Source organism: Aplidium turbinatum, chromosome 10 (genome assembly GCF_918807975.1).
Source record: "Aplidium turbinatum chromosome 10, kaAplTurb1.1, whole genome shotgun sequence".
NCBI classification, from domain to species: domain Eukaryota; kingdom Metazoa; phylum Chordata; class Ascidiacea; order Aplousobranchia; family Polyclinidae; genus Aplidium; species Aplidium turbinatum.
Genome location: NC_137481.1, coordinates 6,228,019 through 6,242,699, shown reverse-complemented (window position 1 = coordinate 6,242,699; position 14,681 = coordinate 6,228,019). Strand labels below are relative to the sequence as shown.

Sequence of the window (14,681 nt, the reverse complement as noted above, 5' to 3'; positions counted from 1 at the left end):
AAGTAAAACATTAGATTAAAACTAATCATAACGGTCGTCATAGTTGGAGGTCAGTAAAACTTAGCAGATTAAAGTGCAGTCAGGTTTTTTTTTAATTCTATTACTACCATCTATGCAGAAAAACTACACCATGGACTGACACATAAAAAGCAGTCTATCACTGCACTTTTACATAATGAGATTAAATGGCGGATTACGGCATAGGGGCACCAGATTAAGGGAGGATAAAACAGAACTGACCTTGTCATCATCAGTGAACACGGCAGATGACACAGATTGGGAATGACCTTGCCCGACAATCACAGTGTGTACAGCAGGGACGCGGAAGTCATACACTCTGAAGGTCGCATCTCTTGATGATGTCACTATCATCTTGTGTTTGGAATGTGCGCTGTTGGCAAAGCAATATTCGCTGAATAAACCGAAACAGCAAAATCGATCATTTTTACATTGATTCAACGTCTGCAGACGCTACTGACGGAATTCGCTGTCTGGGAGATCAATAAATTTTTACACCGTCTACAGACGTTGAATCAATGTAAAAACGAAGGGGTTTTGCTGTCTGGGTTGAGTAAAAAAAAGAAGTTACGTTGATTACCTGACATGTGTTAATGGAAGGTCATGTCCGCTGAGAGTCTGCACAATTTGAGAAGTCGAAGAATCGACCAAGCACGACGTGCGGTCCCACGATGCTGTGACGAAATAAAGGCCGTCGGTCAGCCAATCACAGCACACGACCGGTGAGGTGTGACACGTCGCACGCATAAGTGGAGTTCGAAAATCCCTGGGTTCTCCGCTGCTGGCATCTGCAATTTATGTGCCAACGGTGAGACAGTTTTTTTAAAAAGTCACTTTCTGGACAGCGAATCAGGCGTTTTTTTACATGTACAAAACGACGAGTTTGGTGTCTGAGACATACTGTACTGTACTGTTCTGTCAGCCATGTTTAGGCACAACAGTTCAAATAAAACAACCAAGCACGCAGTAACTGCCGTTTTCACATCGTTTAAAGTTGTGACGACAAAAATAGCAACTTCACGCGCCGAAAATAACATCATTACACCTTCGTTGTCGTCACGTTCCGCGACTTCTTCGTCACACGACGACGATTTGGTGGCCTCATAGGCCCACACATGGGCGCTGGAGTCTCCTGATACAGTCAAAGCAATGTGTTTTTCTGGATGGAATCGAATGCAATTGACAGAACCTGAGTGGCCGTGGTACGTTCCCGTGCAAACTCCGGTGGCGATGTTCCTAAAACAATACAGCAGATAGTTCAGTTTTATGCGAGACATAGAACGTGCAATAAGCACATAACCTGACCTACAATCCACTCTTCAGTGACCTATCGATGCTTTGTATGATGCACTAGCGATATTACATCATTTAATTGTTTGTTATCGTGTCCTGGTCCAAAACGATAGCACAGGTTATATCATAAGCGTTATACAAGCACGCACATGAATGGGAAAAGATGGAAAAACCTTCAAGCATTTAAAACGTGCAAGAATATTTTTCTCTCTCTTGAAATGCAAAAGAATGCAAAAGCAAAGTGCAAAATGCAAAAGAAATGATATTGTGAAAAAGAAATACAGTAACAAAACCAACAAAAGGAAAAGGTGGCTAAAGCAGTGAAGTCTGCAGTAGAGGTAGATGCCGGAAAAATCAGCTGGCTTAAAATATGACATCGAACCAAGCATGAAAGAGTTCAAGGAAGTTACGGGGGGTTGCGGAGAAGGATAGGAGTGACCGAAATCGGAATCATCTGAACGGATAAAGAGAGAATAAAACCTGCATCAGTGTCGGTCTGTAGCCACAAAGCCTATTGCTGATGGAAATACACTAAGCAAAAATCACCCTTAGCATGCAAGGCTTGCATGCCTGAAATTTAATTGAAGAGATGTCACACAACATTAAAGGTCGGTTGGCATAAACAGTTAAATGTTGGAGTTAGATAAAACATTGAAGAGAGATTAAACAATTCGTCACGTCTCTTGTATTTTGTCGAAAGTGCTTTGTTTAGTTCTGAATGGGTCATGTGTTGCTTTGTAAAGAACAACGACTTCGACTTCTTGGAAGAATCGAGAAATTTTTAAGTGACAAGGCAAATCACGCCGCGCCAATGCTACACTAACAAGGCTAAAAACAACTGTAAGCGTTTTGCAAGAATTGTCCTTTTTACGTTGATTCAACGTCTGTAAACGTTGCAGATCGTTGACGTCTACAAATCAATGCAAAAAGGGCAATTTTTTGGAAGCAGGGTAAACTGCAAGTCATATTATAGGCGTGCAGTGGAATTTCAAAATGAAAACATTGCTTTATCACATTGTTTTTACATTTTTGCGATGTCTAACTTTGCAGACCAACCAAGCGATTCAAAATAGCGCCACCACAAAAAAATCAACGACAATCCCCAGGGGGTATAATGACCCAGATAGCAAAATCGGTCATTTTTACATTGATTCGACGCCTGCAGACGTTGAATCAATCTAAAAATGGTGAATTTTTGCTGCTTGGGGATGGACAGCATCAAGATTAAACACACGAGGACCTGTCATAATAAGGAGCAACAATAAACTGAATAAAATTAATTTTATGTTTCTGACATGAAATTACAGGCTATAATCGTTTCTCCGACGATAAAGCTGTAACATGGTGCCAAAAAAGAAGAGCTTAAGCACACCATATTCCTTTTGACGTCGTATCAATGTAAACTTATTGCAATGGACCGTAAACCAAATTGCGTTTTTCTTTGTATTCGTCCTGGTGAACTGTTGTAATTTACTTGATGGATGATATATGTTCATGTATTTCTAATTTTGCACCAGTACATTGTTGGAAATCGTGGCAGAACACCAGTTTAAGATTTAGGCTTGCAGCTTTTGATTTTAATATTAAGTAACCATCTATTTAAAATAAAATTTTTATGCGTGTTGATAATACCGGATAATAATACCGATATAATAATAATATCGGAGTTTGCTTGATTAGTTCGTTTTACGTATTTTTCAAATTTTCTTTTTTACATGTGCTAGCTGAAGATACTATTACTGTAGCGAAATCGATTCTTAATAAATTACACTAAGGTGTTAGGTTGTTGTGTAAATGCCAGCATTTGATGAATGCAAGACATCAGTACATCTTAAGCACACCGACATGTTAAACATCAACTGACAAAGATGAAAACATAGTTATCAAAGCAAAACGTTTTGTCATCAGAAGGCCCTGTGTGAAGGCCACTTCATGCGGGGTTGCTATATATGGCTTCACACGAAAGTTTATACCAGACCAAAAAAGCGCACGTGGCAATGATTAATCATACAAATTGATCGATATTATACGGGAGACGTCACTGAATACGCCTACACCACCAAAACATAAGATTACAATTCCTGTAACGTACAAAGAGATTTGAAAGCTACCGTACACCAACGATGCAAATTTGTTTGCTGCTGGCATGTCCCAGGCAGCAAAATCCGCCATTTTTACACTGCTTGCTGACGTTGAATCAATGTAACAATGACAAATTTTGCTTTTTGGAGCATGTTCGAAGTGAAACGAGAAATCAATAACTGCTGCTTGTTAACCTTTATTTGACGTCGTCATAAGCAACTGTATCAAAAATGATTAACAGTATCGCTACAATTTTTATGGAGAGTTTGGCCAGTTTCATTCCTGCCACAAGTTAATATTTCAATTACTTCTACAGACAGTCAAAGTAAATTTATCATTCCATGACTCCTAAAAATAGTTTCCATTTCGATTCACACTAAAGTAGAAACCGTAGAACGTTATCAAGACCTCTAAATTAAAGCAGGAAAGCGGAAATTGACGTCGCTTTAATAAACAATCTAAAACGAAAATCAAATACTGTATTACAAGAAAGCTCTTGAAATGACAATTTTGATGCATAATCCATGTGCTGACGTCACCTTTAGCTTAAAGTGACGTCAAACAAGCAATGCCCATGCTTGACGATGACGAGGTTCATCTTCAGAACTGAATAATATAATCGGTCGCAGCTCGTGTATTCGCTTTAAGGCCGATTTTTACCATTATACTATAGCAAATAGTGTTGGTATTAGGAGTATAGAGCATTACTTGGTATTAACTTTACTGTGTAATCTCAGAGAACCAATTCGTGCAGGAGTTACAGACAAGGATTTGAAAAATATATACTAAACCAAGTATAAAACGCCAATATGAAAAATATTGCATACTGCTGTATGCGCTCGAAAGAAATGCCTCTCGTCAAAATCATGTCATCTTGAAACAAGCAATTAAAAGTCGTTTTTTTCCTAGCTCCAATACCATCTAACAGCAAACAACAATAGAACACCACTTTATTCTTTTCTTGGACCACTAAATATCAGTTTCAGGCAGATCATCTCATAATCGAAATAGCGCTTGCTCAGCAAATGCCTTTTTTTGCAAAATCACTTCCTCAATTACTGGTTGGTTACGAGTTTGCTGGAAGGGCCAGTCAAATGTGCTTCTTCACAAGAAACTATTTCACAATCATTCCGTACATGTTTAGAGCATTCACAAACAAATGAGAACTGCTGAGTGTAGAAAATCTTGAAAACTTTTTCCAACCATTTCAACAGCAATTTGTGAAATGAGGAGTTGCTTTAATTCTGTTTTAAAAGAACTAGTCGACAACGAAAACATAGCAACCGCCGCTTGGGGGAATTGCAATAAAATGCTTATTCATCAAAATGGCACAACAACACATGTTCGTTGAAGTAAAAATTGTTTTTTTCAGCAGTTTAGCAGTTTAGCAGTTGAAGATAGTGCAAAAGCAAATTCATGTGATGACAACGACCTCAAAAACATCACAAACAATGCTCTTACCTGGCTCCGACACTGGCGTGACAAGCTATGAATGAAAAAGCAAATTGCCCAGATGCCAAAATCCGTCATTTTTGCATTGATTCAACGTGTGCAGACGTTGAACCAATGTAAAAATGACGGATTTTTCTGTCTCGGTAGTAGCGTTTTCAAATTTTAGCAAACTCATGCCTGTCTGGTTAATTGTGCACTTTCATATAAAATTGCACGGGCTGATATCGCCACAGTTCAAACAAACAATCTTACCAAAGCTTGGCTTTCTGATCTGCAGATGCAGAGCCAACAACATCAGTGTTGACGCGAGATGATGCCACATCCCAAATCCCGTCTCTGTGGCCATGAAAATCCTTTAAAAAATAAATCTCTTCTTACGGAACAAATAGATCTGTATTAATTGACAACGTCATACTGAAGATATTTTTATTCATTGCGAGACCAAATATGACTGGACAGTGCACACTGCTCGGGAGGATGTTAGTTCCAGCACTTACCAAAATCATGCAGTTCTGTCTTAGGAAGAACTTAAGAACATTGTTAAGGGTAGACACGACGATTGGCATCCAAAAATTTAAATTTTCAACCAACCGGTTTGGACATACCATACAAAGCAACGATTATTTAATGATCAATACAACAGTTTCGCACTGAAAAAGAACATTTCCAAGACAAAATGTCAAGCAGACTCTTATTGCAAATTTAATACAGCTTGAGAAGTAATGCAGGAAAGAACAATGAATAATTTATGTCTTAAATCAATTAATGTAAGATAGTGTGTGGACAGTTGAAAGGAAGGCACGTAGGCAAAAAAACAAAGCGTTGAAAGGTTCAACCTTCTTCCAGTTGAATTGTTTCTATTAAATCAAACAGCCTCAAAGTAACCAACACTGTAAAATGTAAACATCAACCGCGCATTTTAATTTGGGGTTGCTGTACAAACACTTCTACAATCTACATGATGATATCATGATTCAATAGCATATATATAATACAAGGAAGTTGATTGCTTAGACTGCAACAGCACAGTGTTAGCAGGAAAGGCAACACATGCGCAGGCGCTGCAAGTCAAACACAGGAAATTACATTCTCATCGAAAGTACGGTATATATATAATCTTTTGTGTCGGGTTTAACCAGTATTCTTGCTTTACCAAAACTACACTTTCTTGTTACGTACACTTGCAAAAAAAAAATCAACAAAAACACTGTAGGAAAGAAATAAAAACAGGTTTGAGCGTTGACTTCTTTACTGTTTCTACCTATGTTTACCTGGAGTACTCTGCAAACAACGGCCGTACTTGTTTTGAAGCTTGAGACCAATTTACTTGTGCCCGTCTTGTAAGTTGTTTTCAATCTCTGGGAAAATTGACTGGAGCCAGAATTTTTTCCTTTCAATGACTAAAAGCAGTATGTTGTGGGACGTGGGTATATGTATTGATTGAACAGCACTACAGCAAGGAATTTCATCAAAAAAAGAGCCAATTGCAGTTGCTTTTTCACAGTGCAGCATTATTTATGAACCATTTTGATGTTTGTAACAACAATACTAATATTAACAAAAAACAACCCAATTCATACCAAATTCAGTTGTTGCATTGTGTAAAATTAACATCAAATTGTAAAAAACAATAAAAATGACTTTTGAGAAATAAGTTTTTGATTGTTAAGTGTTATCATACATAGTGACAAAAAATACATATATATCTTTGAAAGCAATGAAAGATCCTGTCTGACTTTACACTTCAATTCTTATGCTATGCATTGACCGTGACTCACCTTGTGTGACTCTAATCCATTGCTGTGGTTAGTTTCCCCCTTTTCACCAGCACCAGAAGTAGGAGTAGCATCAGGATTGTTTAATTTTTCAGTCATTTCTGCAACAGTCTTTTTCAATTGGACATTTTCGGCATGCAAAACACCAAACTCTGCTTCTATTTGTTCAAATAAAAAATGTAATCTTCCTTGTAGTCGTCTTGGAAGCAATTCTTTGTCTGCATGAAAGAACTTTGTCTGCTTAAAAGAACTTTGTCTGCATAAAAGTCACAATTTGGTATGCTACAATTGTTTGTTCTGATTATAAAAATCAATTTTTTTAGTTAAAGTGCCCAGTGTCATTGTCGTGTGAGCCTCTGGGGCCGAGACAAGAGTCTATCCTTTTACCAACTCAGGTTCACGATGTTCCTGGACTACACTGGAAGGCTACTAAAGCAGCCATCCTTTAGTTTCACCATCCAAAACACGCAGACCTTCCACTCCGTTAGGTGACTTGAAGATAGTGCAGTCATTGATGATGTGGTCTGTTCCTAGGCACCACACTCACAGGAGGAGAAAGAGGACATTCCCCATTGGTGCATGGTTGCGCAGGAAAACCAAGTAATACGGAAAGTAAAGTGCCCCAGTAACACGGATTAATGTACGACATGACAAACGATACACATAAATATCCACATAGGCGCCGACTTTTATTTTTGCACGGGGTGGCGGATAGCACAATATGGCAACCTAAAAACTTTCAAACTGCATGTTTTTGTTTGATTTTTACTACAGTAAGCGTGTTTCGTAGATGCAATTGTCTTTTTACACCTGATCTGTAGCTCGATAATTTACAAAGCAACTTTAAAACAAAGCACAGGAGGTATGTCGTGAATTTATTGTTACGTTGCTGCTCTGACACTTAACATTTGGCAAAAGTATATTTGCGAACAGCAGCTCTGTCTATCCAACTGTTGATCAACTGGTCAAGTTGTAACCGTGAAGCTTCAGCTTGACAAACATTTAAAATTAGGACGTGGTTCAATCGCTGTTGCGTCATGGTAGATCGCAAGTAGGTTTTTATGCGCCTAAGTGCACTAAACGATCGCTCCGCCTTGCAGGTGGTGGAAGGCAACGATAAGTATATTTTCAAAAAATTCTTTTCAAAAGTATAGCTTTCCTCGATTAGAATCATGTAAACGTGTAAATTTGCAAAACGTTAAAACTGCTACTTTACTAAGTCCACTTTTTGAATAAAACTCAAAAAGTTTCAAAAATTGCATTTTTTAATGAAATTTGAAAATAGATATTCATTTATTCGTTTAGGGACGGAACTATCAATCATCGAGATAATTTTATTTCCAAGTATTTTATAGCTGTCATAATTTATAGCGATATTATGAGCAGTTTAAAATTTTTCAAAAAAGAATTTTGAGGGAGGCAATGGAAAGATCGTATTTTATTGATTAATAAATCCCATTGTAAACCTAACAAATGTAACAATGACTTATGACAAGTGACAAATAAAACGATCGCAACAACAACAAGGAAAAAACTTGTAGCCACGTGTTGCGTAATCTTCACATAGCTTGCTTGATGTTACGCGAGTATCATGCTTGTGACAAAAACAATCATTTTCTTCGCAATACTGGATTGGTTCAACTCTTGCTTTATGTTGACTTGAAGCGAAAACCAATGATCAAAAAAAGATTTAAACGTCCGTTCAAATTACATTTAGTTGCAGTGAGTAATGTAACCTAAACGAGGTGGCTGCCACCCCGCCACAGCACCCCGTAAGTTGGCGCCAGTGTATATCCATATATATTCCAATAAATTGTAGCAAATGCAAACAAAGCGCTCAATGCAGGTAGCAGAGGTAATAACAACAAAAAGACTTAGCCAGTTTAGTTTTTTTGTAGTTAAATATATTATATATTTATGTAAAAACATATTTTAAACAAGGTAACTGATGCATAAAATATTCCTTTGCACTTGGATATACTTGAAAATATCACCATTAGTTTTCAACATACCGGAAGTTGATGATTGGGCATTTAGTTCTTTATCTCGGCTATTTGTACGTAAAAAATTCAGATGTTTCTTGTCTTCTTTCTTCCCATTAAACTCCATGGGTTTCTGAAATTGAAGATTTGGAAAACTTAAAATGTCACTTTGCAAGACAAGCTTTTTATTAATTTAAACCTTCAATAAAACTTTGTATCACAATCAGTTTAAAACAAGGTTAGATTTTAACACTTGTGATTGCAGTCAAGGACATCAGTGTGACATTCAATATGCATTGTTCTGTCATAAATGTTCAGGAACAGTATATATAATTTTATTGCTGATTTTAGAAAACTTATCTGTACAAAATAGTTGTCAATTAATGCATCTTTGGTTGCAAAGCCTCATTCGGTAGACTTTTTTCTAACAAGATTTTTTTCACTGAAAGTTTATTTGGCTTTTCACACACCACATTTTGATTCCAGTCTCACTTTTGCAAACAAATCTTTTGTGTGTAAGTAACAGAGCTGAGGATGACATAGTTTTCAACAGTGAGGTTCAAAATTTGCAAAAAATTAAAGCATGAAAGTTGAATTCACTAGCTCAATGAGTTAGTGGATGAAGTGTCCGCCTGCCTGCTCATCTCTTAGTCATTAGGTACAGGGCGACAACCTTATGTATCACATCAAAGACCTTTCAAAAGTGATATAGGCCTACTGAATCTTATTCTTGCTGATTACTCAGACCAAAATAATACATTTGAGGAAAAATTGTAATCAGCTGTGGTAAAACTGTTTGGCTTGTAAAGTGGTAAGAGTAACCAATATCTGAAGACTGCAATGGATACAATGCTCTTTAAAAATGCATATTAATCATTTAATTCATTTGGAAACGAAAGTCTGGACCTAACCCTTAATTGTCAGGGTTTTCCAATTGTTTGCAGTGGGGATCAGAGAATTCTGTCGCAGCCGACTTGATGCAAGACAATTGATCATGGCCAACATGTCACAGGAACTTAGAGACTATATATTTGACTTTAAAAATTTTGTTTTATCTTTCCAATTTTTTTTAAACAAGACAATACAAACTATATACAAATAAACATAAAAGTTAACCTACAATTAGAAGTCAAGTGATACCATGATACCAGTACTGTTATAATGCATTATGTTGATACAATGAGGAATGTGTTTGGTAATTTGGCTTCACATCATAGAAGCCAGTGGCTCTTAAAATAAATATTGGTAACTCAATAAATTTCAACTAAATATTGGTAGCCTAATCTGTGCAGGGCTAGATATGCTCAATGGATATAAAATTTGCGTCAAATAATCTCGTGGTGAGATGTACCCTGTGATGAGATGGCTCTGCAAGCCAGGTCAGCTGCATCACAATGTCGTGTAACTTTGCAGTAACGTTTCCATTTGTCTCGCTTATTGGAATTATCAACAGTTACGATAAGTTTTAAAAAAGCACACATAACTACGGTACTGTATATTTTGCAAACTACTGGCCGTAACTACCACTACAAATACACAATAAATGTAGCATATAGAAACAGACAAAAAATTCAAAATTTTTTATACAATAAGTCTATAAAAAATGACATATGTATCAAACAACATACCGTACTATGCTAGCTGATCACAGGCTAAATAATGAAAATCTTCTTGTTTTTATTTTCTTGATTGCTTTGAGTATCTCAGTATTTTCTCCTTAGTTTTCCTTGACAGAATTCAATTTCTTTTTGTTTCAGTGCTTTGTTAAGCATTTCATTCACTAGAACAATGATTTACATATACATTTGTATATATTTCATCCTGTGTGTGTTTAAATATATTTGTCATCATTAGTACCAGCAGACAAATCCAGTCAAAAACAAAAAAATCTTGGCAGATTGGTGTGGTTGGTTTTGAATCTATATCCTCGGACAGACAAAGTTTTGATGGGTTATTTTAGGTACCGTAGTTTTGCATACTTGTAGAATGTAGAGGCTTTTGATGCAAAGCCAGTTACCAAGACTGACAGAGTAAAGTTTCGGATTTGCTGAAGTCTTGTTGCTGGAGAATTATTCCATCCATTAAGTGCCGATGAATGGAGATTGGAGAGCAGTCCTTGACATGCATTGCTCAAGCGCACACCCCGAGAGTTGAACCAGTGTGACTTGATCTTGAAGCTTCTTCAATCATGGAATTAACTAGAAATTTCTGCAATGTAAATATATCACTGCACAAGTGATTGTTACAATCACCTGTCAGAATGAAATGTGAAAGCACAACTTAACTTTCAACATATGATGACCAACAAAAGTACTTCTTACTCTTATTTTGATGTATCAGAATTTGAATTTTAATATCCAAATTGAATTGAATAAAAGTACTTCTTACTCTTATCTTGATGTAGCCTATCAGGATTGCAGAGACAGAAAAATATAATGTTTAATAAAATAAAAAATTACTATGATTTAAGAACTATTAATTATTAATAGATCTACTTGGCTTGTAGATTGTAATCCAACTGCCATTTTATGTACCATATGTTTTTACTTTTTTGCATGAGAGAAAATTATGCGTCATCAGTTTTCCGATTTTTGCATGGTCTTGTAATATCTACAAAAAAGCTTTTCACTTGGTGAAGTGATATTTTCAAACTTTTTTACATAATTCTGCCACCGCTTTTCAAAACATGAAAATGCCCTCTATTCAAAGGTTTTGTCGCCAACTCTTGTGAAGTTTTCCATTTTATCTGGCAACTCTACAAGGTGAATTGCTAAGCAAGGTTAGAAATCGAACATGTCCAAAGATTTAAGAAACAATAACATAAGGAACAGGGAGAAAATGAGTATGGTTTAAGAAAACTGGAGCATTTAAAAGATCGCTCTCCATTATGTTAGTCTCCCTTTTTATCTTTTCATTTCATAAATTACACTGTTTTATTCCTCAATGCTTATGTTTGTTTTTTTTCAAATCTGTAGACGTGTTCGAGCTTTCACCGCTTGGCAAGCACTTACATTAATACCAATAGAGAATCGCTATCTTTCTGCTACGAGCCGAATACCCAAAAATATCAAATATTAGACTAAACAGATTGGTCATGTATCGCTGTCATTGAACGGTCAATTTTCTCCATCTGCGCTGGATGCAATCGGTATAACATATGAATGCCGGCATGTTCGTCTCTGAGAAGCGGCTTTTCAGAGACTGGATTAAAGAGTCCCTGTAAGGAACGTAAATGGAGCGGCGATAGTATTCCTCACTGGTGCCACCAGTAGGCTACCTTAGGCTATTTGCTCTGAATACTTGACGCTAATTTTCGAATTTGCTGTTGATATAATCACAACTCATAACTTTTTTCTGTGTATGGTTTTAAAGATTATATAGACTCCCAAATACCATCGCGTAATTGAAATGCTTCTTTTTCTCTGTTCTTACCTTCTTTTACTATCTCTTCTTGGAACTACTAGCTACTAGCAGTCGGTCGCTGCGGAAACCACACAATTATGACAAAACAAAATGCATTATTACCCCAAATGTATATATTACACATTACGCAAGGTCCACTTGAGCACGATAATAGTACGATATGCAATAAAACGATTATATAACTCTGATAATTTTGCTCTGGCCAATTTTGATAAAAATCCATAGAAATGTAAACACTGATAAAAATGATAAATTGTCTGGATGGTGTAATAGTCAAATTTTCAAAAAAATTTTGCATCCGGCCGAAAGGGCAGAGTGAACCCACCTTGACCCCCCTTAACCGAAAACCTGCGGACGCCCTTGCAGTCATTTGCTTCCACGCTTCATGTTCTTCCGCAACTTTTTGCTTTTCCGATGCTTGACAAGTCAGTTCACTGTAGGCTATACATCATCCCTCAAGTTCGTTTCATTCTGCTGCACCTCTTTCCTACCACCATACCTTCAATCACCAATTGACATAGCCGTACGAGCCAGGGGGGCAGGGGGGGCAGCCGCCCCCCCTGTTGTTTCAAAACGTCACGAATTCGGGCAAAATCTTGAAATTGTTAGGGCAAAAATTGCTGTATAAAAAGCTACAAAATTGCATGAGTTAAGAAAAACTATAAATTTAGTAACTTTTACCTATCAAACTAAGTACAGCCTCTTATTTGCACAAGAAATGTGCCGCAAAATTGTCATTTGGCACACCCGTATTGATGTATTGTATTCCATGGTGATCAAATTGTAGTACGAAATGCATTTAACCAACTGCATCATGCCAATTTGGGCAGCCACCAAATTATGTCTCTAATACTTTTGTGAAACTGCCCAAATCAAATGGCAAAATTTGCCATATAGCGAATTTTATTAATTTTCACAAATGCATCGTGTTGATTTGGGCAGCTGAAAACATGAATTTAGGCTATTTGATGAAACTGATTAGTCTGTTTATGCAACTGCCCAAATTAGCGTGAGGCAGTTTCCACAAAATGAACAAATTGATTAATTTTTCCCATTTACATAACTGTATCGTTTATATTTGGGCAACAAAAAAATATGAAATTATCTGATCATAGTCTATTTATAAAACTGCCCAAATTGGCATGATGCAGTTGCCTCGGCATCAAAATTTACTAAGTCTTTAATTTTTTTCATAATATCAATAAATGCATCATCTTGATTTGGGCAACTACAAAATATGAATTTATATATATCTGGTGAATAGCCTACTTTTATAAAACAATTCGGGTTGGGAGGTCACTGTACTTTTTCAACCATAAACAGACATAGCTAAGCAACACCACAACATTTAACAAAAACATGTTATAGCCTACCTGTTAAAAGTAATGTTAAGAAGTAGTATGTCTGTGTTTTATTACATTTAATTATAACTTATTTATTGTTATGTAGTTTTTTCTGCATCCGCATGGTCACCCTGAGCCGGTTTCCTGCAATGTTTATTTTTCTGAGTCTTTTATGACATCACAACTGAATATTTAAGTGGCGTTGTTTATTATTTGTGGTGTGTAAAACAATATTTGTTACTCTTACTTACTATGCCAAAGTGCAGAAGCATCGAGCAATGCACAAGCAAGGTATCTTCAAAGATGAATTCAGTTGTTCTATCTTGATTAGCCTACTTTGGTAAGAAATTCTAGCTAGCTGGTGATCAGTGGCGTAGCCAGGGGGGGGGTTGGGTATTGCAAAGAGCGAGTTTTGCCATTACTAAACATTCAAATATCTCAGCCAGGAATTAGCAACAAGAAAACATAGAGACTTGTAGCTTTATTTCCGAAACATGCCGAAGAAAACATGATCTTATTCTTTTGCTATGCCACCGGACAGCACCCTTTTACAGGAATATTCATAACCAAATTTTTGTTGAAAATGCTCTCAGAATGCACCAAATTCAAAGTAATTTTTCAAAATTTTCTGGGGGAGGCCCCCCAGGGCCCAGACCCCCACTGCTGGGTGTCGCCATAAACGAAACACACCGTCAAACCCCTCCCTTTCAAAATTACTGGCTACGCCACTGCTGGTGATATTGTTATGTTAGTTTTTTACTGTTATCACGCACCGCATACATTATATTTGGGCAATTTCTATAAAAGCGTGCACATTTGGGCAAATTTACGTTCTGCCCCCCCAAAATTGTTTGGTCTCGTACGGCTATGCCAATTGATGTAACTGCCCTGTCGATCCTCTGATAATATTTTCTGGCAAATTTCATCTTTTGTTGTGCTAAATCGTTTGTCCATTTGTTTGTTTGTTTATCTTTATCCTGCATTGCGGGAAAGCGGACTTGAGCGCTATGCATCGGTGTACGCCTTCCGACATACACCTGAACCACGCTGCAGCCAACGGCAATGTCTGTTTCCGGTTGTCTACTCTACTTATGACTTAAATTTGGTACTACCCATTACTCGAAATCGATCACTGGGTAGAGGCAATTATCGTAAAGTTTCTTGCCCAGAGAAACAACAGCAAGTGCGGGTGGCTGCTGGAGTCGAACATGCAAGTTCTCGACTGCGAGCCCAACGTCAATCTATCTTGCAGTCCAAATCTTTTTCTAATTGCTTCGTTTGTAATGCGTTACGGTATTTACTATTTAATGATT

At 37.0% G+C, this 14,681-nt stretch overlaps 1 protein-coding gene across 4 annotated transcripts in view; it reads right to left on the bottom strand.

Moving 5' to 3' along the window:
• The window catches only part of LOC145778864 (WD repeat-containing protein 37-like), a 103,614-nt gene extending 93,247 nt beyond the window's left edge, over window positions 1–10,367 (bottom strand). For 2 of the 4 annotated variants that reach the window (XR_014290480.1, XM_082590453.1), the window contains exons 1-7: window positions 8,633–8,813; window positions 6,624–6,838; window positions 6,117–6,245; window positions 5,098–5,198; window positions 1,064–1,254; window positions 599–806; window positions 241–391 (exon numbers count right to left, since the gene is read on the bottom strand). Coding sequence is in view for 3 of the 4 variants with exons in the window: in XM_082590453.1 (XP_082446579.1) it covers window positions 241–391; window positions 599–806; window positions 1,064–1,254; window positions 5,098–5,198; window positions 6,117–6,245; window positions 6,624–6,838; window positions 8,633–8,729 (1,092 nt within the window). In the remaining variant the exon portion in view is untranslated. Of the gene's footprint in view, window positions 1–240; window positions 392–598; window positions 807–1,063; window positions 1,255–5,097; window positions 5,199–6,116; window positions 6,246–6,623; window positions 6,839–8,632; window positions 8,814–10,230 lie in introns of those variants that run through there. The other 2 variants (XM_082590454.1, XM_082590455.1) reach the window with 2 other exon arrangements.
• Between the last annotated feature and the right edge of the window lie 4,314 nt (window positions 10,368–14,681).